The 27,541-nt window shown below is 50.6% G+C and overlaps 1 protein-coding gene across 6 annotated transcripts in view; it reads right to left on the reverse strand.

The window, feature by feature from the left end:
- The window catches only part of DENND2B (DENN domain containing 2B), a 160,091-nt gene that overhangs the window by 16,159 nt on the left and 116,391 nt on the right, over positions 1–27,541 (reverse strand). For 5 of the 6 annotated variants that reach the window (XM_065946201.1, XM_065946199.1, XM_065946202.1 and 2 more), the window contains 9 exons: positions 21,957–23,216; positions 18,086–18,222; positions 6,991–7,142; positions 5,460–5,675; positions 4,412–4,508; positions 3,728–3,772; positions 2,607–2,791; positions 1,431–1,540; positions 1,167–1,236 (listed from right to left, as the gene is read on the reverse strand). In XM_065946201.1, coding sequence (XP_065802273.1) covers positions 1,167–1,236; positions 1,431–1,540; positions 2,607–2,791; positions 3,728–3,772; positions 4,412–4,508; positions 5,460–5,675; positions 6,991–7,142; positions 18,086–18,222; positions 21,957–23,216 — 2,272 coding nt within the window. The remainder of the gene's footprint in view (positions 1–1,166; positions 1,237–1,430; positions 1,541–2,606; positions 2,792–3,727; positions 3,773–4,411; positions 4,509–5,459; positions 5,676–6,990; positions 7,143–18,085; positions 18,223–21,956; positions 23,217–27,541) is intronic. The other variant, XM_065946203.1, reaches the window with a different exon arrangement.

Below are 27,541 nucleotides of genomic sequence, written 5' to 3' on the forward strand. Positions count from 1 at the left end.
TTCCCCTTGTCCAACCTTCTACATTGAAAATCCTACCTCCTCTACTAAAGCACCTAACCCACTCTAGCACTCTCAGTTGCTCAGTCATGTCCAACTATTTGCAACCTCATGGACTATAGCCCACCAGGCTTCTCTGTCCATGGAATTCTCCAGTCAGAATATTGGAGTGGGTTGCCATTTCCTTCTCCAGTGGAATCTTCCCAACCCAGGGATCAAACCCAGTCTTCCTGCATTTCAGGCAGATTCTTTACTGTCTGAGCCACTGGGGAAGCCCTAAAGCACCTGAAGTTCCTTGAAAATAGGATCCAGGTCTAACTCATTTTTATGCACCTTCAACATGTTGCCTAACCCTCAGTAGGTGTGTGGTACATGTTTCTGAATGAATGAGCCCGAATCTTCATTTGGGGTCCCTGCTATACACCACCTTTGCCTAAGATCCCCCTCAACTGCCCCTTCTCTCACTAAGGCTCAGGAACCTTGAAACACTGTCAATAGCCCAAGCCAACAACATCCCTGGTGAGCCCCAGGGGAGCATGTGACAGGACTCTCTTTACCCCAATCTATTTCCCAGGACTAATGAGAAGAGGGATGGGGTAGTGCTTCTCTACAACATGTCTTATGTTTTTAAAACCCTTCCTTTCCCCTTGAGCTCAAGGCATCTCTCCCAGAATCCCATAGAAAGTTACCGCTCTGTCCCTGCTTGGCCTCCAGTCCTACCAGATCAAGTGCAGGACACACATCAGGTTGGCCAGGGGTCAGGGTGAGGAATGTTGTCCTCCACCCCAGTCTGATGCATACACACACACTGCTGGGGTCATGTGATCCTGCAACCCAGGATCAACAATCTGAGCTCAAAAGCCCAAAGAAAATGAATGAAAAGAAAAAGTATAGAAGAGCTGAAAACATATGATATCCCAGTAGAAAGTGATCTAACCTCTTCCCTTATTATAGATTATCTCAGATTCTGGGGCCCAATCAAAGTGACCACTTTAAGTCCTGCTATCCCAGGAGTGCTGTGTGTGTGTGTGTTTGTGTGTATGACAGTGGCCTCAGGGAACATACAAGGCAGCAGAACACAAGAGTTTCTACAAGCTCAAGTTAAAGAAGAGCACATACACATACAAACTCTATGGCCCAGTCCCTGAGTACCGAATGGCCCTACTTACCAGTAAGCGCCTGCAGTAGCCAAAGCGTCTGCTGCCATCTTCCCCAGTCAACATGAAAGAGAATGTCTCGCTGGAACAGGGAGAAGTCTGGCATCAGGGAAGTACACAGGGCCCAGGAAACAGCCCCCAAGAAGAGGGGCTGCCATCCCAGGGAGGGGGTGAAGGACTAAGCTGCTGCAGGAGAAGACACTGGGACTAAAGTGGGCCCCAGCCAGCCGCCCGCTATGACAGGGGTGGAGGAGATTCTGCCAGGTCGGGCCTCACCTGCTGTACTCTGATACAGGGAGCCAGTCCTTGGCATCAGGGAAGCAAAACTGGGGAATGGCCTTGAGCCTCTCCTCTGCCTCCCGCATCTGCTTGGTGGGTCGGTCCAGCTGCAAGGAAGAGGGATATGGGGAGAAACAGATCAGAGAAGACATGGAAGCTGGGGGTGGTGGAGGGTAGCTGAGAAATATATCCCCCATCCCCAGCCTCGAGAGTCCTAGGTGGTGTTCTACCAACTGGCGTGCTTCCCAGCAGCCTTGATCCCACTCACAATTCTTACAGAGAGGTCTGGGTGTGGGATGAGTCATCATTCATTCATTCATTCATTCAATATATGCCAAATAGCACTTTCTATGTGGCTCCTGGCACTGTGCCACGTGCTGGGGTACCAAGAGACCACAAAGTGGATGGCATCCCTGTCTCTGTGCGTTCTGGCCAGCAGAGTGAGGCAATCAACAACACGGTCTCAGAGGGGCCACAGAGGAAATAAACAGGGAGATGTGACAGAGATAACTGGGTGCGGGGGGCTACTTTAAAGTATCTAGAAAGATCTCCTGGAGGAGGTTCCGTTTGAGCAGAGAATGAGAAAGAGCCAGCAGCCAAATGAAGAGCTGGAAAAAAGAAGATTCCCGGCAATGACAGAGACAAAGGGCTAGAGTGTTACAGGAAGTGAAAGGAGGCCCTGCGGCTGGGCTGGCTGGGGATAAGCAGGGAAGGAGCAGTAAGAGCTCAGGGAGGTGGGGGAAATGGGGAGAGAACGCTGATGGGTAGAAGGTTTCTTTGGGGAGTGATGAAAATGGTCTAAAATTGGTCAGATAACTGTGAATATACTAAAAGTTATTGAATGGTATGCTTTAAACAGGTAGATTGAATAGTATCTCTTACTTAATAGATTAAATTGTATCTCAATAAAGTGGCTGAAAAAGAGAAGGAAGACAGACGTAATGGCGGGGGGCCCTTCCTCAGGACCCTCAAAGTCCCGTATACAACGTGGATCTGATTCTAGCCACACTGGGGGGTGTTCTCTCTGCCCTCATCCTCCGAATACTCGCTGGCCCAAACCCACAACCTCTCCTCCCTCCTGGCTCAAGGGAGCCACACTCAGGGCTGGGGCAGTGAGGTGGTCGCTATGGCAGGGACAAGACGGGCCAGGCGGAACGGAGGGAGGGGCCGCACCTTGGGAAACTGGTAGGAGACCTCGGGGAGGTAGGTGTTCCGGGAAGGCTTCTTCTTGAGGGACACCACCACGAAGTACTCGAAGAGCTCCCGCTCCTGCCACTCGAGCAGCTCCAGCTCCAGGGTCCGATAGCTGGGCGCACGCTTCAGCATGGACTGGATGTGGACCAGGCGCTGTGTGTGGGCTGGGGGCGGGCCACACATCAGGACAAGACCCCGCGTCAGCCCCTGCCCCACCTCACACTCAGGGCTGCATCCCAGGGGGTCACCTCTAAGTGTAGGAGCCTAGTCTGACAGCCTGACCCCCCGAGTTCTGGGCGAGACTTGTCCATCTGTCTGCCCTGACACAGGGAGCTACTGGTCTGGGCCTCCCAGAGCCTCTGGAGGCTGAGGTGGGACCAGTAAGACTGCCTGAGCCAGGCAAACCCAGGGAGGCATTAAGGTACCCACACATCCCTGAACATCCACAAAGCCTTCATCCTAGGGCCCCTAGCAACCTTGGACTTGGACCCTTCCCCCCGTCCCCAGGCCCAAAGTCCACCTGCCCACATGCCTGGGGACGACAGAAGGAGGGAGCTCCCAATATTGATACTTTAATCATCCAGGAAGGTCTAAGCAGGCTTTCTCGGTAGAGAAAGAAGAGAGATTTGTCCAAGGCCCCTGGAATGTGAAGGTCCCAGAAACTTTCCAGGGAGGTGGCAGCTCTCCTCTTTAGGGAGAGCAAAGATGAGTGGCCTCAGGGCCTCCCAAGCACCAGGTTCCTCAGACTTCAGTACATTTCTCACAACCAGAAGAGGAACCTGGAACCCATCTCTGACCCTCCAGACTCACAACACTTACCAGGCAAACCTAGATGGACCACGAATGGCTTACAAAAGTAGGGGCAGGGTCACCAGCCTTAAGTCTGGAATAGGGGAGATGTCTGAATTTAAGCTCGCAGGGCCGAGCTCCGTGATAGAAGGAATGGACTTCCCTAGAGCTCCTTGCTCTAGGCCTTGTATCCTGCCTGCCAATGCCCCTCCCAACTGGGCCACTTTGGGACACTGAGACAGCAAAGGCTAATAGATACCATTCCACCAGGGCTGGGAAGGGGTCCCTGCTCTCTAGGAGCCACGTCTCACCTTTGAACCTGTCGTCAGAGTCGCTCTCGCTCTCACTATTCTCATCTGGAAAAGTCAGAGAAGAGTGCAGGCTGGCTGAGCTGCTGCCCCATAGTAAACATCTTCTGTGCCCGCCCCCCCGACACCCTCCCTAATCCCCTCCTCACCCCGGGCCTGGCTCATGAGGGATGGACCTCATCTGGGCTCCAGTGGGCCCCTGGCCAGACACTGCGTGGCCCAGGGCCAGTGTCCCTCAGAGCTCAACCTGCAGGTGTTAATCTATACACAAACTCCTATCCATCCAGTCCTGATCTGGGGGAAGCTGAGGGCCGAAGCTGGAGGCTGAGCCAGCAGAGGCCTGTGGGCCTGGAACACAAGGGTCCTGCCTCCAGGAGGCCAAGATTGGAAATGGGAAACAGACCACAGTGCTCAGTAAGTCTGGCCTTTCCTTTGGCCGGACACAGATTCCCACACCCACCTCCCCCCTATTCAGGCCTCACAGCCCAGAGTCTCAATTAACCATTCCCAGGACTTTCTACTCTCTTTGGCCCTCCCCTCCTGTGTGGCCACTTTTTGGCAGGGCTCTACCCTCCTAGAAGGCAGGTTGGCCTATGGAAGGGTAAACTGAGGCTTATTCTTGCATCTTCCCACTTCTAATGCCCAAGGGCCCCAGGAACCTGAGCCAGCTCGGGTGTCCAGGCCTACCTCTCAGTGATGATGTCTCAATGCTGGACATAGACAGCTTTTTTAACCTCTTCTTTCCCCTCTTGGCATTGTAGATGGAGTTAATTCTTTGGACAAGCTGGGTGAGAAAAGCAGGGAGGGTGAGGTAACCCTAAAGCCATCTGCCCCTGCTCCTAAGAAGGCTGCTGATTTACAGAGGCCATCTGTTCCCCTGCTGGTAGAAGCCTTCCGCCCTCCCTCCAAGGAAGCCCAGTACTTGTCTCTCTGCTGCACTGGCCCCAAGGGCAAGCTGGTAGATCTCTACCTATTTGTCCACTTAGTGGTCTCCTGCCCCCAAGACAAGGGGGCAGCTCCTCCTCACTCAGCTCCCCAGAGGAAGGAACTGTGATCCAACCAGACAGGATGGGAGCTCCTGGGTCTCAGGAGTCACTGAACCATCTGAGACAAAGAACTGCTCAGAGGCAATAACAGGAACAAGGACTGAACCTTTCCCCTCCGGGCTACCACCTGGGGCCCCGGCAGGAAGGAGCTAAATTCCCAATATACCCGAGCATTGTTTGCAGGCTAAAAATACCACTTGGCTAAATCCTGCTGCTCTGGGCTGGGGATCTGGGCCTGGCTGGCTGCGTGTGTGCAAATCACTCCTGAAAACTCTCAACTCAGAGAGGTACAGAAAGGAAGACCCGCCTTTGAGTCCTAGGTCCCTCACAGCCTGGAGATGTTTCTGTGTACATAGAGCCTTTGCACACCCCACGCTCACACTAATGGGGAGCCTCCTAAGGACTGCCTCCATCCAACCCGTGGCGTGGAGCACTCCCCGGGGGCCAGCGAGCCTGTTTTCCCCTAACATCTGTGCAGCATTAATCACCCGGTGCATCTTTATCGATAAGAAAAGAGAATTAGCCAGATGAAGAAAGAAAAGGCCAGTGCCTGGACCTAAAATTGATTTAAGGAGAATTAAGGAAGCAGGCGCAGATTAGGAAAGGGAGGGAGGGAAAGGAGAAAAGAGCCACGGCCGGCCTGCCCGCCCACCCATCCAGTCCTGGCCGGCTCCACCTGCAGGGGCTACCTTGGGAACGCGACGGGCCCGGCGGCTGGACAGCAGCTCGCTGGTGGTGCTGAGGCTGTCCTCGTTGAGGCTGGAAGGCGAAGACGGCAGGCTCAGCTGAGCCAGCAGGAGCATGTCGTCATGGCTGTGCCTCTTGGGTAACCGTGGCAGCCGGTGGCTCTTCCTTTCCGACCAGTTCCCGCTGCGCAGGGACTGGCTGCCGGGTTTCAGGGAGAGCTGGCGCGGGGCAGGGGACAGGGGAGAGGGCCTCAGCATGGATGCCGTGGCCAGCACCTGTCTGCTGGGAGCTGGACACAGGAGCCACAGGCTGGCCTCCCTGACTTCCCCCACACCCCACCTGGAATTTCCATTGACCAGGGTTTCCTCTTCTAAGACCTCAGCTGCTAATCAGCAGGTCAGGGCAAGATTAGATACTTGCTTCCACAAAGGAAGCTTGACTTCTGCCAGAAAAAAAGAAAGCAGAGACAAAGAAAACTGGGCTGTCATCTGAGTGGGAAAACAAGGCCAAGTGAGAATGCTGTGGGCGCCGTCTGAGCTCTGGGACAAGGCTGACTCTGCTCATTACTGGGTGTGGCTCAGCTCTGTGTTCTGCCTCGCTCCATCTAGACTGACACCCTTCGCCACAGGGCACCTTACTGTGAGTGGAATCACTGCCTGCTATAAAGGGAGCAGCTCTGCACACCTGGCATGCCTTCCACCTGCCATCTGCATCTGGCATTGCCGCTCATCACTCTTCAGCAAGTCCTCCTTCCTCCCCCTCCCCCAATTTCCTCTTCCTACCCAATCAGTCGGGAAACACACATTCAGTGGACGTTTGTTTGAACAGAGCACATTAGAAAGGTAAACCTTTTATAGAAACAATCATGTCACTCCAAGGCCAGAAGTAGTAATTTTTATACTCTCTGGCCGGTGTTCTGAAATCTCTAGGAGAATTAGCATTGCTTTGGTAGGTCCAAGATAGGATCTCCATCCTCCAGCCTCCTGTCCATCATGGACAAAGCCAGAACAAGCTACAGCCTCAGAGCTCCTTTACCTCTTCACCTTTCTCCCCATTCTGCCTCCATCAGTCCATTCCTCAGAGATGCATCCATTCAGCCATTTATTCAATGGGAGTGCATCCAGGTCCCAGAGATACCTATGTGGCTCTCCAAATCCAGTTCCTGGGCCTATCCCTGGCCCCTAAATGCCAGGGCTAAGATCAGTTCTGCAGAATCTTAAGATGCCAACCCAGGCCCTGTCTTCCTGCTTCCAGGAAGGGGAGGAGAAATCAAGATTAGACAGGAGACTACAGGGGCTCCTACCTTGGTTTCACAGCTTAGAGCTCTAGCAGTAAAGGGAAGAAGGGGGGACTGGGTGCCCCCTAAGAGCACATCTTGACTGTCCACAAGGATGTGGACATGGCAGAGGTCCCTGAACACAGAGCTCTTCCCTGACGTCACCTCTGCCAAGCACCAGTGAGGGAAAAAGCCTGAGCAGAAGCTGGCCCTGGCCTCGAGCTGACCTTACAGGCGCGCGTCTGGGCTGCCGTTACCTGAGTGGGTGGGTTGTTGTACTTCCTGTCCTGAGGACTCCACATCCTGTGCAAAGAGTCCAAGGAGTTCTCAGACAGCTGCTGGGGTTTTCGTCCTGCTCTTCGGCTCTTTAAGTCCACATCCTCATACGGATTCTCCTTGGGCAGATCTCCTGCAGAGGAGGAAAAGTTAGAGAAGGAAAGAAGGAAATACACACACACGCACACACACAAATAAACAAGCAGAATTCCTGTGAACCAAAGACAGTGGCTTCTGCCTGGCCCTTCAGCTCATGAGTCACACAGCTGCCCGCCTGCAGTGGGAAGGCTACAAACAGAGCCTGGTTCCGAGTCCAGAAGCCGAACCACCCCCCTCCCCAATTCAGCTCAGCCTTGTCTGGCCTCTGCTTTATAAATTCAAAGATTGCTCAAGACTGGCTCAGCCGCCCGTGCCTGTGCCCAGCCAGAGGACAAAGCCAACAGCAGGCGTCTTTTCTTGGCTCCAGTCCGTCCTCTGCAAAAGCCCCGGAGATATACAGTTCAAGGCAGGAAAGGCTTTCAGAGGTCATGCAGCTGTCTCTTCACCCCCTGTTCCCTGAGGACCACCTCTGGGCGTGGGTGTGGAGGACTCTGCGAACTCTAGGGAGCCGGGCAGCACCAGGCTGCACCAGACCTGCGTCTCACCAGCTCGCTGAGCAACAGCTCTCTCAGGACATGGCTTTCGTCTGGTCCACTGAGGTAACTGCACCAGAGCAGTGATTAGCAAGCAGTGAGCGCTCAGTATTACTTGTTCAATGAACTGCTCTGACTATAGCGTCACTCCACTTCCTCCACCACAGACCTCAGCAAAAAGACAAAGACAATGGTCATCAATCCCCTTTTGTGATAAACTCTTCTGCTGGGACACAGGAAGATGTTAAAGGCCTGAAGGGAGTTTGGGCTGGAAGGGTGGGACTGGGGAGATTCTTGCTTCTCTTCTCAGGACTCATTTCCAACCCCCTGAGCACTACCAGGAAATCACAGAAAATCCAAAAAGTGCCATCTGTTCCTGCCCTTGAAGAGCAACCCCTTCCTACAAGCCCTATCCTCCTGCCGACATACACCTGGACTTCTCTAAAAAGCAGTAATATCATGAGCAAGGTGAGTTCTGGCTCAGTTATGTGGCAGAATCACAGTGGTGACAAGGGTCACAGGGACTGTGAGTGAATACAGCCCTCCACTCCCCTTCGTCTTGTCTTTCCCCAGCCTCCGCTCTGTACCAACACCACTACTTGGGATGTAGGTGCTAGTGGCCAGAACATGGTTTTGCTGGAGGTGCAGGGCTCACCCCGTCTTCTCTGTCCAAGCAGGATGAGCCTGGGGGACCCCTGGGGCCCCACAGACACCTGCCTGTGCCTCCCACCATAGAGGAGTTCAGGTACCACTTCTCAGGGAGCAGACAGAAGACTCAACACAAGGCCCCTGGGAGTGTGAACTTTCCTCGCACAGGACACAGGAGAGATACCAAATCCTCTATGCCTTCAGGGCTTTCAATCGCCAAAACCAAGATCTCCACCAGAGCTCATTTTTATCACTACCATGAGAAACCACCATGAAGTTAGGAAATGTCTTTGCCAAGGTGTGGGGGCAGGGGGGCTGTGAAGGGGGGATTTCAGTCACGGCTAATTAGACTGCCATGGGAGCCGTACAGATCTCTGTAAACGAATGAGTCAAAGACGGGTCAAGGAAGGATTTGGGACTGGATTAAGTGATTCTCAACACCAGGCAGAGTCCCCAGCAACTGCACAGACATTTTCCTGTAACACAGTCATGCCATGAAAATGACTTCTCTCCATTCCAGAGCCCTGACTAAGCAGAGCTGACCCAGCAGCCCTGCCTCAAGAAGCCAAATATGAAATGTGACATCCCTTGCATGTTTTCTATAGCCCACCCCATCGCGGGCACTCAGGGAGGAATCAGGATAGACTCCGTATTTCCTGGTGCCTCGCCAACATAGGTCCTGCAGTGGTGAGGCTGGGGGACCAAAGATTGTTGAGTCAGGACACAATCCTGTGAGACAGGACAGTGCAGATGGGGGCAGGGAGAACATGTACTCCAGGCTCATCGAATCTAAACTGCTTTGGGCTGGATGACCAGTCAGAGTCCTTATCATCTTCCCCCAGCCTATAGGATGACCCTGTCTCAACTGCTTTAGATCAGAATTGCTCCAAACTATTGACATGGGCTGGATAATTCTTGTTGTGGTGGACTGCACTGTGCATTTGTAGGATGTTCAGTAACAACCCTGGCCTCCATCCACTAGACAGAGGACAGCAGTATCCCCTCAACCAAACAACTAAAAATGTCTCCAGACACTGTCAAATGTCTCCTGGGCAGATAGATGGATAAATGGATGATGAGTTGGACAGATGGATGATGGATGGAAGAAAAGAAGGAAGGAAGGAAGGAGAAAAGGAGGAACAAAGGAAAAGTGGATGGATGGATGGGTAGATATGGATGGATGGATGAAACTATACCCCCACCCATGCTTGCCCCATTAAGAACCACTGTTTTAGACAGATGTTCCTAAACTTCCTAATGGCTTCTGAGCGCCATGATGTGAGTCCTGAGGCAAACTCTCTTTTCCTCCCTCCTTCACTCCTCTTCTCTCCCTTCCTTTTTTTCCCTTTGAACATCAATGCAAAAGCCAAAGCTCTAAGAAATAGAAGTAGGAGACGGAGGCCGGGGACAATCACAGATGCATACCAGTGATCATCCGGGAAGTGAAAACAGTTGGGAACACCAGGGTCTCAAGTCTGGTATGTTCTGGAAACTACACTTCAGGAAAGCTTCAAATGCCTGCTCCTCCTGCCTGCCCAGCCTAACAGAAAGAAACAGCCTCTTTCTTCTCCAGCAACATTCAAAAGCCTCTCAGATATAACCAGGCCACTAATCATTTCTCCAGGAAATGACAGTTGGCCCTAGCCCAAGCCCTGCCTCCCCAGCCTTAGCTTGAGCCCTTCACAGCTCCGTTCACCTCTGACACCCCACTTTCTGGACTGTTCTGACAACCCTCCTGGAGCTGCCACACAGAAACCCACCCAGCCATCTGTCTAGATAGTAAGGGTGATGAGGGCATGGGGATGTACAGAGACCAAGCAGTACCCAAGGCCTAGAGCCAGTCAGTCCCAAAGCGATGGCTCAGAGCGGGGAGACCAGGAGGGCTGGGGAATCCGGCTCAGAGCCTCCTCCGTCCTCCAGAACAGAGCCACAGCGAGACTGAAGAAGCTGGAGCTGAGTAGAGAAACCTGAAGAAGACTCTGCAGGGCCTGGATGGGAGGTGGGAAGCCTGGCAGGCCTGAAGACCTTCACCTGCACTCTTGCCCACACAGCTCCCTCCGGGGTGCTCCAGGCCGCCCTGGGAGAGGGAGAAGAGGTAGGTCCTCCTTCCCGAGGCCGGAGCAGCCCCATCTCATCAAGCCCAGCTGCGGAAGCCAGAGGTCTCACCCTTTCCAGCTTTGCTGATGAGACAAAGGACAGGGGCATCGCCAAGAATTTCTGCTTTGCACTTTTTTTTAATAAGGGGCTTGGTCAGAGCCCAAACCTGTCATGGGGATCCTCTTGAAGGAAGAACCCAGTCCCAGTGAGCCCCGCCCCCTTGCCTCCCCACGTCTCCTGTGGTCATTAACCACGGATGCCAAACACTCCAGCCCCCAACACACATACAAGTGGAAGAACCGGTTAGAGAAGGGGTGTCTTTGTCAACACCCTGAGAATTTCTCCAAATCGTAAGCTTCCCAGGCCACACCCATGGCGAGGGCCCCGGGTCTGCAGCTTCCCTCCCCAACCTTCCCCCCTTGTCCAGCCAGCTGTTTCTCCTGGTTCTTGGCCTCTTCCCCTCCCTTGCACAGAAGAGAAAGGGCCAGATGAAGGGCCCGGCTCCCCGGCAATGCACAGCACAGATGGGGAGCTCTCAGGGGTCAGCCATTCCCCACCCTCCAAGGCTGGACACCATTTCCCAACTGCCCGGGCACTGTTCCTTGGATGACACCTTTGGGCGGCAGCCTCTACACTATTAGGTGCCTCTGATCCTCACTGTCCCCCAGCCTTGGGACGCATGAGAGAAAAAGGCAGAAAGAGCGGACGCTCAAAATGCTTTGCAGAAAGGCTGACTGGCTCTGTCCCCAGCTCCCACCCCACTCAAGTTCCTGGAAACGCTCCCTCAGCCCCAGCAAGCTGATGGGAGTGGGAATCTCTGCAGGAATGCAGCCCGGACTCCCTGGTCAGGCGCCGAGGCCACTCCACATAACTCTCTAACAAGCTGCTTCCTTGGGTGCATTTTTGAGTGTCAGGCTCAGAATGCCAACGATTATAAGGCTTTGTGGGACAGCAGCATCTTCCAGAGGCAGATGTCAAATCGGACAGGCGAGAAGGAACAGCCCCCAGAAGCGACACAGCAGTCTAACTTTATTTTGGGACCACTCTGCTGCAAATCAGCGGGGTAAATGTCAGCCTGGTTTGGAGTATCCCACCCCAGTTCCCAAGGCATCATGCCGGGTATAGCCAGGGGGCTAGCACACTCCCCAGAGCCCTGTGTTCAAGTCCAGGGCTCACGGAGAAGACACGTTAGTCTCTGGGCCAACTGGCACTTGGCCTCTTATAGACCAGGAACTCCAGACCAATGGGCTGGCCCCCAAGACAAAGACTCAGCGTGGGTGCTCCCTGCCCACCTCCCACCTCCCCACCACAGCCCCATTATCACACACCCGAAACAAAGCTCCGTCTGTCCCCGAGCAAGGGAGGCGGCACAAACTGGATAATCCAAACCAGAGCACCCTCAGCCTCACCGCGCACGGGCTGGGCCAAGGAGAGAGAAAAGGCTCCCGGGGAAGTCAGGCTCTGGTCAGTCCGAGGCAAAAGTAAAAGTGACTCTCAAAGTTCAGCAACGAGGGCCCCCTTCGAAAGCCTCCAGAGGGGTCCAAATTCTTGGACTGTCTCCAGGGAAGGAGAAAGGATAAGTCAACCAGAATCTGAGACAAAGAGACATCCTCCCTTGAATTTCCCTCTGGCCTCCCTGTGGCTACTGTGGTGACAGAAAGGAAAACGCGGCCAGGGTACTGAACAACCAGAGATTTGCAAATTCACCTGACCCCCACTGCACCAGGGCAGCCAGAACCCCCAGGGGGGCCCTCCCTGCCATCCCCTCCCCATCCCTCTTACCCCCTCCTCTCTACACAGCACTCCAAAGATCCAGAAGCAAGCTCAGCAGCTAGGGAATATGCCCCCACTCCAGCCTACCTCAGCCCAGCCCTTACTCCAGCTTCTAGTTCATCCATCTAAGAGGCATCCAAGCTGCTCTGCTATTTTCTCGCTTTCTCATGCAACACCTCAAAGTGGCAGGAAGTCCCCTCCACCGAGTAAGGAGGCCAAGGCCCAGACACACTTGCCTCCCTCTACCTCTTCTAACTTCTAACCTAAGGAGGCCCTGAGAAGAGTTCTGTTGCCCAGAACAGTGCCTCCAAAATTCTCACCTCCCGCCACGCCCCACCCCCCAACACTACATGCAGAGCCCCCAAATAACCTCAAACAGAACCCTGCGATTGTGGAGCTCTGGACAGGGAGAAACGGTTGGAGCATCCCTTTCTCTTATTCCAGTTCAGTTGATGCAAGAGCATTCCCCGGTGAGGTCCCTGGGTAGCACAGAAGGGCTGCAGAAACTTCTCACAGAAGAGAGTGCTGAGGCCCCAGTGCCGGCAGCGCCTGGGTTCTGAGGGGGACAGCTGAAAGCTGGAGCCTGCCCTGCCCACTGCAGCAGCCACCTTGGCTGCTTCCAGGGCCCCAGGCAGCAGTGACACGTGAGGATTTCTCTCAGAACAGAGGAAACAGGAGTGCACCCTGCTCTGGGGTGGGAGGAAGATGGGGCTGTGCCTCTGTCCCCCACAGCTCCTGACTGAGCTCGGCTCTGGGTGGCCATGCGTACAAAGTTTCTCCCCGGTGGTAACCAAAGAGGCCTCCTTCCCCAAGCCCTTTTGCTGTTCTGGGGAATCTCGCTCCCACAGACTTTCAGATAGGACTGAGCCTCAGGCGGCCACATCCGATACACCCCAACCCTGGGAAAGCATGCCTGTGTGGGTCCGAGCACTGCTGCTGGCTCCCTGGAAACGCTGGAGCAGCCAGGCTGTAAAGAGAAAAGTAGGAACCTGACGACTCAGAACAAACAGGGGATTAGATGACTCTCTCTTCCCAGGATCCCATAGTCTTATCTGGAGGGCTCTCCACTAGGGCCATTCCTGGTGGCACTAGTGGTAAAGAACTAGCCTACCAATGCAGGAGACTTAAGAGATGTGGGTTCAATCCCCGGGTGGGGAAGATCCCCGGAAAACGGCATGCAACCAACTCCAGCATTCTTGTCTAGAGAATCCCATGGACAGGAGCCTGGAGAGCTGTAGTATATAGGGTTGCAAAGAATCGGACATGACTGAAGTGACTTAGCACACACATATAATGTGTAACACCAAGAGTGAAACCTAACGTAAACTATGAACTTTAGATGATAAAGATATTTTGGTTCATCAATTGTAACAATTGTACCACTCTGGTAGAAGATCATTATTATAAGTAATTGGGGAAACTATGTATGTGGCTCAGAAGGTAAAAAATACACCTGCAATGCAGGAGACCTGGGTTTGAACCCAGGAGAAGGGACTGTCTACCCACTTTAGTATTCTTGTCTGGAGAATCCCATGGACATAGGAGCCTGGTGGGCTAGAATCTATGGGGTCAAAAAGAGTCAGACATGACTGAAGTGACTTAGCATGAATACATGAATACACTCATTAGGACTATGGTCTTCAGCCCCAAGGCCCAAGACAGAGATGAGACAGGAGGGCTGGAGTGGTCAAGTGCATGGACACAGACTTCTCCTCGGGGACCTGCGCTGAGACACACACTTCACTTGAACAAAACAGAAACTCCCGCTGAAGGGAATTTGGCCAGAATTAAGATAAAACCCAAAAATAAACTCAACCTAGCCTCAACTAGGGCAATATTGCATAGAAACCTGGAATGTTAGGTCCATGAATCAAGGCAAACTGGAAGTGATCAAACAGGAGATGGCAAGAGTGAACATCGACATTTTAGGAATCAGGGAACTAAAATGGACAGGAATGGGTGAATTTAACTCAGATGACCATTATATCTACTACTGTGGGCAAGAATCCCCTAGAAGAAATGGAGTAGCCATCATAGTCAACAAAAGAGTCTGAAATGCAGTACTTGGATGCAATCTCAAAAACGAAAGAATGATCTCTGTTCATTTCCAAGGCAAACCATTCAATATCACAGTAATCCAAGTCTATGCCTTGACCAGTAATGCTGAAGAAGCTGAAGTTGAATGGTTCTATGAAGACCTATAAGACCTTCTAGAACTAACACCAAAAAAAGGATGTCTTTTTCATTATAGGGGACTGGAATGCAAAAAGTAGGAAGTCAAGAAACACCGGGAGTAATAGGCAAATTTGGCCTTGGAGTACAAAACGAAGCAGGCCAAAGGCTAACAGAGTTTTGCCAAGAGAACGCACTGATCATAACAAACACCCTCTTCCAACAACACAAGAGAAGACTCTACACATGGAAATCACCAGATGGTCAATACTGAAATCAGATTGATTATATTCTTTGTAGCCAAAGATGAAGAAGCTCTATAGAGTCAGCAAAAACAAGACCAGAAGCTGACTGTGGCCTCAGATCATGAACTTCTTATTGCCAAATTCAGACTTAAATTGAAGAAAGTAGAGAAAATCACTGGACTATTCAGGTATGACCTAAATCAAATCCCCTACGATTATACAGTGTAAGTGACAAATAGATTCAAGGGATTTGATCTGATAGACAGAGTGCCTGAAGAACTGTGGATGGAGGTTCGTGACACTGTAAAAGAGGCAGTGATCAAGACCATCTCCAAGAAAAAGAAATGCAAAAAGGCAAAATGGTTGTCTGAGGAGGCCTTACAAATAGCTGTGAAAAGAAGAGAAGCTAAAAGCAAAGGAGAAAAGGAGAGATATACCCATTTGAATGTAGAGTTCCAAAGAATAGCAAGGAGAGATAAGAAAGCCTTCCTCAGTGATCAATTAAAAGAAATAGAGGAAAACAGTAGAACGGGAAAGACTAGAGATCTCTTCAAGAGAATTAGAGATACCAAGGGAACATTTCATGCAAAGATGGGCCCAATAAAGGACAGAAATGGTATGACAGAAGCAGAAGATATTAAGAAGAAGTGGTAAGAATACACAGAAGAACTATACAAAAAAGATCTTTACAACCCAGATAATCACGATGGTGTGATCACTCACCTAGAGTCAGACATCCTGGAGTGTGAAGTCAAGTGACCTTAGGAAGCATCACTACAAACAAAGTTAGTGGAGGTGATGGAATTCCAGTTGAGCTATTTCAAATCCTAAAAGATGATGCTGTGAAAGTGTGCACATATTACTGCACAATATACCAGCAAATTTGGAAAACTCAGCAGTGGCTACAGGACTGGAAAAGGTCAGTTTTCATTCCAATCCCAGAGAAAGGCAATGCCAAAGAATGCTCACACTACTGCACAATTGCACTCATCTCACACGCTAGCAAAATAATGCTCAAAATTCTCCAAGCCAGGCTTCAACAGTACATGAACCATGAACTTCCAGATGTTCAAGCTGGATTTAGAAAAGGCAGAGGAACCAGAGATCAAATTGCCAACATCCGTTGGGTCACTGAAAAAGTGAGAGAGTTTCAGAAAAACATCTACTTCTGCTTTATTGACTATGCCAAAGCCTTTGACTGTGTGAAGCACAACAAACTGTGGAAAATTCTTAAAGAGATGGGAATACAAGACCACCTGACCCACCTCCTGAGAAATCTATACGCAGCAGTTAGAAGCATCAAGAAGCAATAGTCAGAACTGTACATGGAACAACAGACTGGTTCCAAATCTGGAAAGGAGTACATGAAGGCTGTCAATTGTCACTGTGCTATTTAACTTATATGCAGAGTACATCATGAGAAATTCTGGGCTGGATGAAGCACAAGCTGGAATCAAGATTGCTGGGAGAAATATCAATAACCTCAGATATGCAGATGACACCACCCTTATGGAAAAAGTGAAGAAGAACTAAAGAGCCTCTTGATGAAAGTGAAAGAGGAGAGTGAAAAAGTTGCCTTAAAACCCAATACTCAGAAAACTAAGATCATGGCAACTGGTCCCATCACTTCAGGGCAAATAGATGGGGAAACAATGGAAACAGTGAGAGACTTTATTTTCTTGAGCTCAAACATCACTGCAGATGGTGACTGCAGCCATGAAATTAAAAGACGCTTGCTCCTTGGAAGAAAAGCTATGACAAACCTAGACAGCATATTAAAAAGCAGAGACATTACTTTGCTGACAAAGGTCTGTCTAGTCAAATCTATGGTTTTTCCAGTAGTCATGTACGGATGTGAGAGTTGGACTATAAAGAAATCTGAGCACTGAAGAATTGATGCTTTTGAACTGTGGTGTTGAAGAAAACTCTTGAGTCCCTTGGACAGCAAGGAGAGCCAACCAGTTAATCCTAAAGGAAATCAGTCCTGAATATTCATTGGAAGGACTGATGCTGAAGCTGAAACTCCAATACTGTGACCACCTGATGTGAAGAACTGATGCATTGGAAAAGACCCTGATGCTGGGAAAGATTGAAGGTGGGAGGAGAAGGAGATGACAGAGGATGAGATGGTTGGATGGCATCACCGACTCAATGGACATGAGTTTGAGTAAGCTCTGGGAGTTGGTGATGGACAAGGAGGCCTGGCGTGCTGCAGTCCATGGGGTTGCAGAGTCGGATACAACTGAACTGAACTGACTGAGCTTCGGCTATTATTATTATTGCTTTTTGCTGATGCTCAGATGTAAGTTTGCCAACACAATATCCTCCCAGTACCTGGAGGACAATTCTCCATGGTGTTCTACATTTCTAACCTTAGCAAGAGAAATTAATGGTTCCCAAGTATCTTTTCAAAGATGTTTATAGAGCAAACATCCTTGGGGGATAGAGTCTCCCTCCAGGGCAGAGGCAGATCTGTTTCCTGATCAGAATAATAAGGATAATGTCTGCTTATGGGGCAAAGGTTGAACAGGTATGCCAGCAGCCCCTTGAAAAGCTTGGGGTTTCCTAAGCTTGAGCTTCCTCAGCTGGGACATAATAGACCCACCAAGTGTACAGCCTCTACCTGGACCTCCACCACACTGCCCCGTGGGACTGGGGAGCAAGGGGAACCTGTGGGAACATCAAGCTCATGAGGCCCATTATGCATGAGTAGTAAAGCCCTCTGTGATCCAAGCACCTCTGTCCTCTGCCATTACCTGTGAACTGGAACAGGCTAGACTTGCTAACTTGCAAGCAGAGTGCAATCTCAGACACTTTCACACTTACTTTAAGGGAAGAGTAGGAGAGATACATATTAAGGACCAGGTATCATGCTAGGTACTTTGATATCTATTTTATCTCATTTAATCCTAACAGTAATCTTGCATGTTACTACTATTATTATTGTTGTTGTTACCATAAAAATATCATCACCATTTCCAAACATCAGCATGAATCAGCCATAGGTATACCTATGTCCCCTTCTTCTTGAACCTCCCTCCCACCTCCCCAAGTATTTCTGCCAGTCTCAATTGTATGTTTCCATCATTTGCTACTTAGTGACTCTTCTTTTTTTAATATAAACTTACAAAGTATTAAAAATTTAAAAATCATCATTTCATAAGAGAAAAGGTCTCAAAAAAGCTAAAAGTGATTTGCCTAAGGATACACAGATAAGAAAGGGCACCTATTGGACTCCAGAGACTTTCAAAAATAAAAGGACAGTGTGGTTTCCCCTTTTTGGGGTCCCATGAGCCCTTTGGGTTCCAATTCATTCAAAGCCAGGCTTTAATCTCTCAGCTGCTCAGTCTTTGGTAAGCCTCTTTCTCTGTTGCCCCTTTCCTTGAGAAGTTCCAGAAGTCGGGCCACATCTGCCCAGAGAGAATGAAGTGGGACCTGGGAACGCCTTCCCGCAGCCGCACTTCTGCAGCACCACAGACAAGCCAGCCCGCCGCTCGGCCCCTGCTTACCCACGATATCTTCATAGGCATTCTCTTCTAAAGTGCTTTTGGATCCAAACTTGGGTTGGCTCTCAGTACCGTTCTCAGTGGGAGAAGAAGGGTACAGGGACTGGAGACTGGATGCATCCTCAAACTCAAAGGATTTTCTGTGGATGACAAGAGTATGAGTCATTCTGGCTGAACCACACCCCTGCTGCCCTGGTAGAGAATGGCCAAGGGCACCAGCCAAGACCGGAGGTCCTCCTCACTAAACCACCAACTGAGCAAAGCATCAAGATGGATCCAAACTTACCATCCAAATGAAGAGATACATGGTCTGAAAGGCCCCAGCCTGGGTGCCTGCAACTAATACCAATAACAACCATCACAGCTGAAAAGGATGTCATGTGTCAGACGCTGTGTCTGATGCTCTACACATGTTCACCCATTCATCTTCACCATGCTGCTACTAGGCTATCGTGCCACTTTAAGATGGATTAGCCTGAGGCTCAAGGAGATAAAGCGACAGAGGTAAGACTCGTGCAGGCTGTTGGACTCCAGGGTCTGAGGTTTTGACCTGGGCCTCCAAGCCCTGGAGAATATCATTTTTGAGAAGTGTCTGCCATGACCACAGGAACTGAGTACCTCGTCCGCTCTAGAGTCTCACACCACGCCTGCATCTGAGCAAGGGCTCAACACTGGACGGGTGATGCTCAGAGTGGTTCAGGGGCCAGGGAAGCAGCTGGTGGTGGGTGGTTTGTTGAAACAAGAAGGGCCTGAGCCCTCAAGACAAATCACACCACTTCTGAGAGGAACTGGGAGGGCAATTTGCCACCAGAAGCTACTTCCAAGACCTACCTTCCCTTCGGTTAGTTACCTGCTCCTTTCCATCTCCCAAATAACCTTCCCCTCTACTGCATAATTTCCAAACCACAGCTAGTTAGCTTCTCAGACATGCTGCGCCCATGGTTCCCTCTATGCCTTGTCTTCACTAGGGAGGCTTGGCCCCGCTGCATTCTCTCACTCTGCAAGGTTTGTTCCTTCCCGGGAGGGAGAAAAGTACAGGCACTGGCTGAATCCCTCCTCTCGCCCACTAACACCTTCCTCATCTTCGGGTACAGCTGGATCTTTCAGCTGATGCAGTCCTTTCTCTCATGTTTAATAAACAACACCCTGAGGGCCCTGGGGTGCAAGTCTAGGACTAAAAGTGTCCTCGGCTGCGTGGTTACTATGCAGCCTTCGTCACAACTGAACACTTCATACTGACCCTCTCCTCCCTGCCCTCTGTGACATAGGCCCTTCTAGTTTCCAACTGCTTCTCAAGCTCCTGTGAGGGGTCCCCTTTTCCACTTGCCTTTCCAATGCCACAGTCTCAGATTTCTCTCTTCAGGACTCTCTTTCTCGCTCTGCACTTTCTGGGAGCCCCGTACTGACAACCATCACTGTATCTACCATTGCTACCATGGTAACTCCCCAATCTCTGTCTCTGGCCCAGACTTCTCAACCAGCTAAATACCCAATGGCTGAGCACAGAGGTTTCTGAAAGCTGGCCCGCAAACCACTGCTGGTGTGAGAGCAAGCCTTCAGCAATGTATACAGTGGAGTCAACATCTCATGTAGGCAGTTCTCAGGTCAGCAAATAACACAAGCCATTTTCAGCCAAATTATCATTGAAAATCCCTCTGGAAGGTACCATATCGAGGACCAGCACAGGGTCTTATATGATGACGGATATAGTCAGTTTCTCCTCCAGACTTTTAAAAAGATTTTTCTTTGGTTGAATAACAGAAATATATGACTTGTATATTTTTTAAAATAAAAAGGTATATTAAATACAAGAATTGTACCAGGCACAACAGATTTAAACTTACTATCTCATTCTTACCCTGTGCTTTTCAAACGGATTCTCCTTTTTATTTTTGCCTCAAGAACAGAAATTTAACTTTGCTGTTAATTCTCATTTGAAGTGACTCTACCATATATGGATGTATGTATATATTATGAATGTAATATGTGGGTGTGTGTGTGTAAAACCTTCAGGCTGAAGTATTCTCTCCTCTTATCCCCTTTTTCCACTTGGCTATGTGCTTTCTGCTCTCCTAAACTTAGCTCAGCACCTCCCTCTCTGAGGAGGGTTCCCTCACTCCCCAGTTAAGACGCCTCTTCCTCTGGGTTTCGGCAGCATTCTGCCTGCCCACGGATCTGGGTAGGGAGCACAGCATCTATAACTTATTTGTGCATCTATCTTCTGTATCAGGTTACCAACTCCTAGAATGCAACAGCCACACCTTATGCACCCTTGTGTCCCCCCGACCAGCACAAAGGCTTGGTGCACAGAGGCTCTAGACAGATTTTTCTAGAGATAGATGACTAAAGACAAAGTCGGGAAGTTCCTCTGGAGAAGGGAATGGCAATCCACTCCAGTATTCTTGCCTGGAGAACTCCATGGACAGAGAAGTCTGGCGGGCTACAGTCCACGAGGTCACAAAGAGTTGGACATGACTGAGCAACTCACACACACACACACACACACACACACAAAGACAAAGCAAACATTTCAGCAGGGTGTTGCAGACTTACAGAGTCAGTGAGCATGCTGAGGTGGACCAGAACATGGAATTACATTTAGCCAAGGTCTCTTCTAGCTCATGAGTTTGAGCCTTTGTGATGTTTTCTTCTCTGCATATGACGGGAAAGTTTCTATATGAGTTGGGATATGCTGGGTGGAGGTCTGAAGTATGGAGTCAGGTTGAAGAACTCCCAGAAGACAAAGAAACCTAAATGCCCACCTGACATTAGGTTAGAAGAGAAAGGCAGTGAGGGGCAGGACGACAGGCCGTGCACAGGAACCTGGCTCCCAGCCTACACCTATTCAGAAAACAAGATGCCTATCAACCTGCACCAACTCCAGCTGCTTCAGCTCCCAAGTCACTACAATTGTGGAGATGGTCCGGGCAGTCCAGTGTCAGGAATGCTGAGGCAGACCACGAAGTCAATGTGAGGCCCAGAACAGGTCTTTCTGGACATGGCCAGGTGAAATGCTCTTTCTCTCCATTTCCCATCAGTCTCCCCTTTTAGGATCCAAAGATCCCCTCTTCATATAAGCCCAGGGTTCCTATACCCCCAGGCAGCCCTCAGGAAAGAGCAAATCATGTTAAGTGCATCAACCCTACTGTGTTAATGGTAAAATGCAGTATTTGGATAATGTTTCAGCCAAGGAAATAAATCTCTAGCTGGCATTTCAGGTAGTTGTGAGGCTAAGATCCTACTAGTACTCAAGGGACTGCCCTATCAATCTAAAAGTAAGATGGCCCTACCATTCCCATGTGGCTCAGCTGGTAAGGAATCCGCCTGCAATGCAGGAAGCCTGAGTTTGATCCCTGGGTTGGGAAAATCCCCTGGAGAAGGCTACCCATTCCAGTATTCCAGCCTGGAGAATTCCAAGGATTTTGCAGTCCACAGAGTCCATGAGATCGCAAAGAATTGGACACAACTGAGCAACTCTCACTTTCACCCTTCCCATAGAGGAAGTTCCAGTAGGGCTCTACTCCAAAGGCCAAACCAGTCAGCATCTTCAGGACATGACATTTGGAACGTCGTGTCACCCTCCCACTCACTTTTAAGCAGGGTTTCCCAGGTGGCACTAGTGGTAAAGAACCCGCCTGCCAGTGCAGGAGACCTAAGAGACATGCATTTGATCCCTGGGTTGGGAAGATCCCCTGCAAGAGCAGAAGAACCATCAACCTTTTTCGCCTAGCTCATGTTTCACCCAACATCATTTGCTGCTCCAGAATTTACCAAGCACTACTAACTGTGACCCGCAACCAGTCTGCTCCTGCATCCTCCACTGAAGACAAAGCCGCTGTGCCCAGCTCTGCGTCACTGGAGGGGCATTCGTTACCTGTTCTGGGACTTGCGGTGACCTCGTGTGTCCTTCTTGGGTCTCCGGGTGACGGGTGGGGCTGGGGTGGAGGGCAGGGGGGGTGGAGCAGCAGGTGTGGGTGAAGGAGGTAGACCATTGCTTGGCTTACTCTTGGGGTTCTTGTCAGCCTCATATTCAAAGGTGCGCTTGGGTTTGGGGACAGGGTTCACAGCGGGGTCAGGGGAGCTCTTCAGCGGCAGCAGCTGGGAGGTCGGGCTACTTCCAGGGGTCCCTGGCTTAGCGGGGCCACTGCCTTCCCTCTCCGGGGGTGGGCCCGCCTCCCCCCCAACTCCAGCCGCTCCTCCGGCCCGGCTGCCAGTGCTCACACTCGCGCTCCCTGTGGGTTCCTCCAAGGGGCCCAAGGTCCCAGTCTTCCGTCTCCCTCGGTCTATGCTGTAGCAGCTGCTGGGGAGCTGGGGGAGCCCCCGGCCCGGCTGCTCCTTCAGGGCCTGTTCAATTTTCTGGATCCGACTCAGCACGGCTGAGCTCTCCTTCCTGCTGCTGTGCCCCCTGAGGAAGGCACTGGGCTCGCTCCGGCCTGGCCGTTTCTCCAGCCGGTAGAAAGAGTCCCGCACAGGGAGCGCCTCGCCCTCCTCCTCGGTCTCGGGGTAGGAACACTCGGAGAAGGTCCTGCTCATCCTCCGGAGGCCCTTGAAGTCGAAGGTCTTGTCCGAGCTGCAGGGGGACGGCACCACGCTGGGGCAGCCCACGCTGGGGCAGCCCTCACTGGCCGCCCACTCGCCCCCAGAGCCCTCCCGCTTCTCTCCACACACGCTCATCCTGGGCGAAGCCTCTCGGCGACCCTCCCATGCTGAAATCTTCTCCCGGATGCCCAGGCTGTGGGCACGGGGGCCAGCGCGGTTCAGAAAGACACTCCGGGGGCCCACTGCTGACCCCAGGGATGGAGTGCTCTGGGCGAGGGGCGGGCAAGCAGCGATGCCCTCTACATCTTGGGCTGCCCCTCGGACGTTCTCCTTCTGGTCCTCTCTCTTGCACACGGCAGGGCTTCTGTCCAGATAACCGAAGCTGGTGGCCTTGAGGGGACAGACGGGTGGTGAGGTGTCGGGGGAGAGGGCTTGAGGATTCTGGGGTGAAGGCTCACGGGGATGCCAGTCCTTGAGGAGCAGCCGGGAGCCGGAGCGGCTTGGGTACCTGCAGGCTGACGTCTCACTGTCACTGAGTGGGTAGATGGGGCTCCTCGGTGGGGAGAGAACCGGAGGTGGAGAGACTGACTGAGACCTAGGAGAAGAAAAGAAAAAGAGAAATGGCAGTGCGTGGCCTGACAACACTGTTTTATTCTTAAAGAGCTCAGCTCACCCCTTTCCTATGGGACTCTCAAGCTCAAAGTACTATATGCAATAATGTACCTTCCAAAGCTGTCCTCAGGAAGAAACATCTTATCCACAGCAGGCTACACTCAATGGGTCTCTCTGCCCAGTTCACACTCAGAGGTCCTGGGTACTGTCTGCCATAGAAGCCAGGTCTACGACAGGCCAGAGCATCCCCAAGTCCACCTCTGCCAATCAGAGAACAGTAAGACCAGAGGTGTGCTACTAAATGTTTAATAATCTGCTCCTTGCAGGGAGAAAGCATAGATTTGTCACACCTGCCAACTTCCACAATATAATTATTCCTACCATGGCTGAGTTCAGACGACCCATGTGACCTCACTGGATGTGGAGTTGGGAAGCAACACTCATGATCAACTCTCATGAGCTGCTACAAAACCATCTCCAGCACCCACTTCTTAAAGTGGTCCCAAATAGGCACTTGACCCCTCTGATCTATCTCCTTGACAAGCCCCATCTCCCCTCAGGCTTCTGCTACCAGACACAAGACACTCCACCTCAGCTTGGGTCTTGATAAGAACTCAGATCCCTGAAGGTCTCAAAAGGATCAGAGGTGTGCGTGTGTTAGTTGCTCAGTCATGTCAAACTCTTTGAAACCTCATGGACTGTAGCCCACCAGGTTTCTCTGTCCTTGGGATTCTCCAGGCAAGAATACTGGAGTGGATTGCCATTCCCTTCTCCAGGGGATCTTCCCGCCCCAGGGACTGAACCCTGGTCTCCTGAATTGCAGGCAGATTCTTTACCATTTGAGCTACGGGAAAGCCCCCCAAAAGGATCAGAAGGGCCCCTCAAGAAAGAATCCTTTCCACTGTCTCAATGAGGAGGCTGATGGGGAGAGGAGACCAGCTCCTTCACGGTTCTAGCCTCCAGCAGTGGTATCACATCAAACAAGCCACCTCCCAGCTCCAGATCAACACACAGATCTTAGCAAATACTGGCAACAGTTCTAAGTAAATGTTTTTACATTGTTGTTGTTGTTCAGTTGCCAAGCCGTGTCCAACTCTTCGCGACCCCATGGATTGCAGCACACCAGACTTTGCTGTCCTTCACTATCTCCCGGAGCTTGCTCACACTCATGTCCATTGAATAGGTGATGCCATCCAACCATCTCATTCTCTGTTGCCCCCTTCTCCTCCTGCCCTCAATCTTTCCCAGTATCAGGGTCTTTTCCAATGACTTGGCTCTTCACATCAGGTAGCCAAAATATTGGAACTTCAGCTTCAGCATCAGTCCTTCCAAAGAATATTCAGGGTTGATTTTCTTTAGGATAGGTCTTAACATATATTTATTCATTCCATCTTCACAAAACTCTGTCATATTATTATACTTTATTATCATCTTCATTTTGCAAATGAAAAACACTGAGGCATACAAAGGTTAAACATCTCATTCAAGGTCTCAGTTGGTACATGGTGAAGCCAGGACTACGCTACGTTGCTGCTCTAAAGAGGAGGCAGTGGCCTCCACCATCCTTGTGAACTGCCTGGGTCCCTAGACATAGATCAGCAGAGACCCCCACAGCTCTGGGCACAGTCCTGTCTCCAGTGTAGTGTTTGTAAGTATCAGGGAACCTCCTGGTCTTCCTCATGAGACCATGACTTCTTCCAGGTGGAGGGATACCTAGTTGGTATCCAGAAGGTGCACCATGAATGATGAACAAATAAAGACAGGGAAAGGTACAGGTGAGCTGACTGAAGATAACCATGGGCATACTTCCTCATCGGCATTCTTTTCAAGTTGTCTACTAGGGCAATCACTGTCAACTTTCAGAAATGTTCCCAAACTGCTTTAGTTCAAAGACAGCAGGGCTTTGCCAACACTGCATGCTCCCAAGGCCCACCTGACCCTAATCCCCAGGCCCGCAGAGTGGGGCGGTGCAGGCTCACAGGCTCCAGAGCACCATGCCATCTGGGGAATGCAGCCAGCTGCCCCTGAGCCAGGCTGCTGTCGCTGCTCAATCACACACAGAAAACTGCAGCTCGGGTGAGTCAGGGATTGGCCAACAATTCCCTGTTGGGTCATAGCCTTTGGCTGCCCCCAGTCAACAGGAAACCTCAACATGCTTAAGTTGTTTTTAAAAGGGCAAGTCAAACAAGAGCCATCCCACGTGCACATGGGCACAGATGAGAGAAATCCGGTGCCCAGCCAAGCTGATGACCAAAGAGACTCTGCTCAGCGAGGAGGTGTGAAAAGAGTACTCCCCAGGGCGGGCAAGGCTAGGGCAATGTGCCAAGCTGGAGCCTGGGGAGAGCCGGACCTACTCACAATCAAGAAAGGCCCAGGTCCCTCACTTCTTTCAGAGAACCACGGATGCAAAAGGTCAAAGTCCAGCCCTGTAAGGCAACAAGCGTCTAGGCTACACAAAGGACTCTGTGTCTCAGTTACTCCCACTGGAGGCGGGAGAAGATGCCTAACAGAAGATGACTTTGTCATGTGTTTATTCATTCAATAATAATTAGTGAGCATCCACTACATGCCAGGCCCTGCTCCAGGCGCTAGCTATCAGAACAAACAAGAGACAAAAATTCATGTCCTCATGAAGCTTGAACCCTAGTCAGTGGTGGCCAGTATTTAATGAGACTCAGAATCTCTCAGGAAGCCCTTTCAAACTATATATGCCTTATCTCTCTAGATATTTTGATAAATGCTCCCCTACGATGTGGCTCCTCAACCCTCAAGGTGAGAATTCACCAGTCCCTGAAGCTACTGGGGAATGGGGGCAATGGCTCCCCACAGCGGGACAGAAAAACACTGAGGACCTCTGGTCTGTAAAGACTCCAGCCTGCTTCTGATGGTTTCAGAAAGGACGACTCTGTAAGTTCCCTCAGTAGTTCGAACATGAAGACATTCGCACAAGTTAAGAAATTCTCTCAGTGCCCAGTCTGTTTTAACTGAGGCTTAGTTTTTCTCTCTTAGTGAAGAATAAAACAGAGAAGAGACAGGCCCTTCCTTTAAGGGTCCTGGTCTTCGGATCTTGGCTCATCTGGGGCCCAAAGCAAAGCCACAAGTGATCGTCCCCCAGCGCCCCCACACAGGCCAAGCCAATGTGCTCTGGCAACTCAGAGTCAAAAGCAGGCCTGACTACATTGACCTGGAGTCCAGGCACCTCCAGGTTCATCACAAAGCAGCAGCGTTCACTCACACCACGGTCATCGATAAGGCCCCACCCCTCATGGGGCTCCAGTGCTCACCTGAGGGTAGAACTCACTGCATCTCTCTGCACATTTCCAACTCTACCTGGTATCAGGAATGTGATCATGGGCAAAGACACTCAGGCTCTATAAGCTGCCAGTATCAATTCCTCAAAATGTTGTTCTAACTACATCAGAGTTGTTGTAATGGGCACATGTGACTATGGATATGAAATGATGTCGAACACTGTAACTCATTATGACAATTTATTATTAGTAAGTTTTTCACCAGGTTATCTAGGCTGGTTGTTCTCAGTAGAGGGTAAGAACATCACAGTAGCAGGGTTTAAGTCCCAGCACAGCCACTAACAACTTACATGACTGCTCAGGTAACTTTCTCTAAGCCTCAGTTTCCGTATCTCTGGCAGAAAACAACAAAATTCTGTAAAGCAATTATCCTTCAATTAAAAAATTAATGGTTCCTTTTAGAAAGGAAAATGACCAGAAGTGAATCACAGAAAATAAATACATAAATAAAATGGAGGTTAAAAGAACACACATCTCAGAAGACTGTTGTAAGGAATAGAGACAACACAGATCAAGTGTTGAGCTCAGTCGCTAACACACAGTACTCAACCTTAGCTTGATAATTACTAACATTAACAAGGAGCTGCCTATTCAGAATAATCACTGGATAAACTTTTTAAAACAATTTACCTCTGTCCTTGGATTCTAAACACTCAGGGTGAGAGGGGAAAAGTGTGAAAGGGTTAGTCACTCAGTCATGTCCGACTCTTCACAATGTCATGGACTGTAGCCAGCCAGGCTCCTCTGCTCATGGGATTCTCCAGGCAAGAATACTGGAGTGGGTTGCCATGTCTTTCTCCAGGGGATCTTCCCAACATAGGGATCAAACCCAGGTCTCCTGTATTGCAAGCACATTCTTTACTGTCTGAGCCAAGGGTCAGACATGACCTAGCAACTAACACACACACACACATCAGGGGAGCCTGGGAAGGGAAAGGAATAAATTAAATACAGTCATAAATTCTTTGCAGCTCATGCTATCAAAAGATAGAGTCTA

This window comes from Muntiacus reevesi, chromosome 9, assembly GCF_963930625.1.
Source record: "Muntiacus reevesi chromosome 9, mMunRee1.1, whole genome shotgun sequence".
Taxonomy (NCBI): Eukaryota; Metazoa; Chordata; class Mammalia; order Artiodactyla; family Cervidae; genus Muntiacus; species Muntiacus reevesi.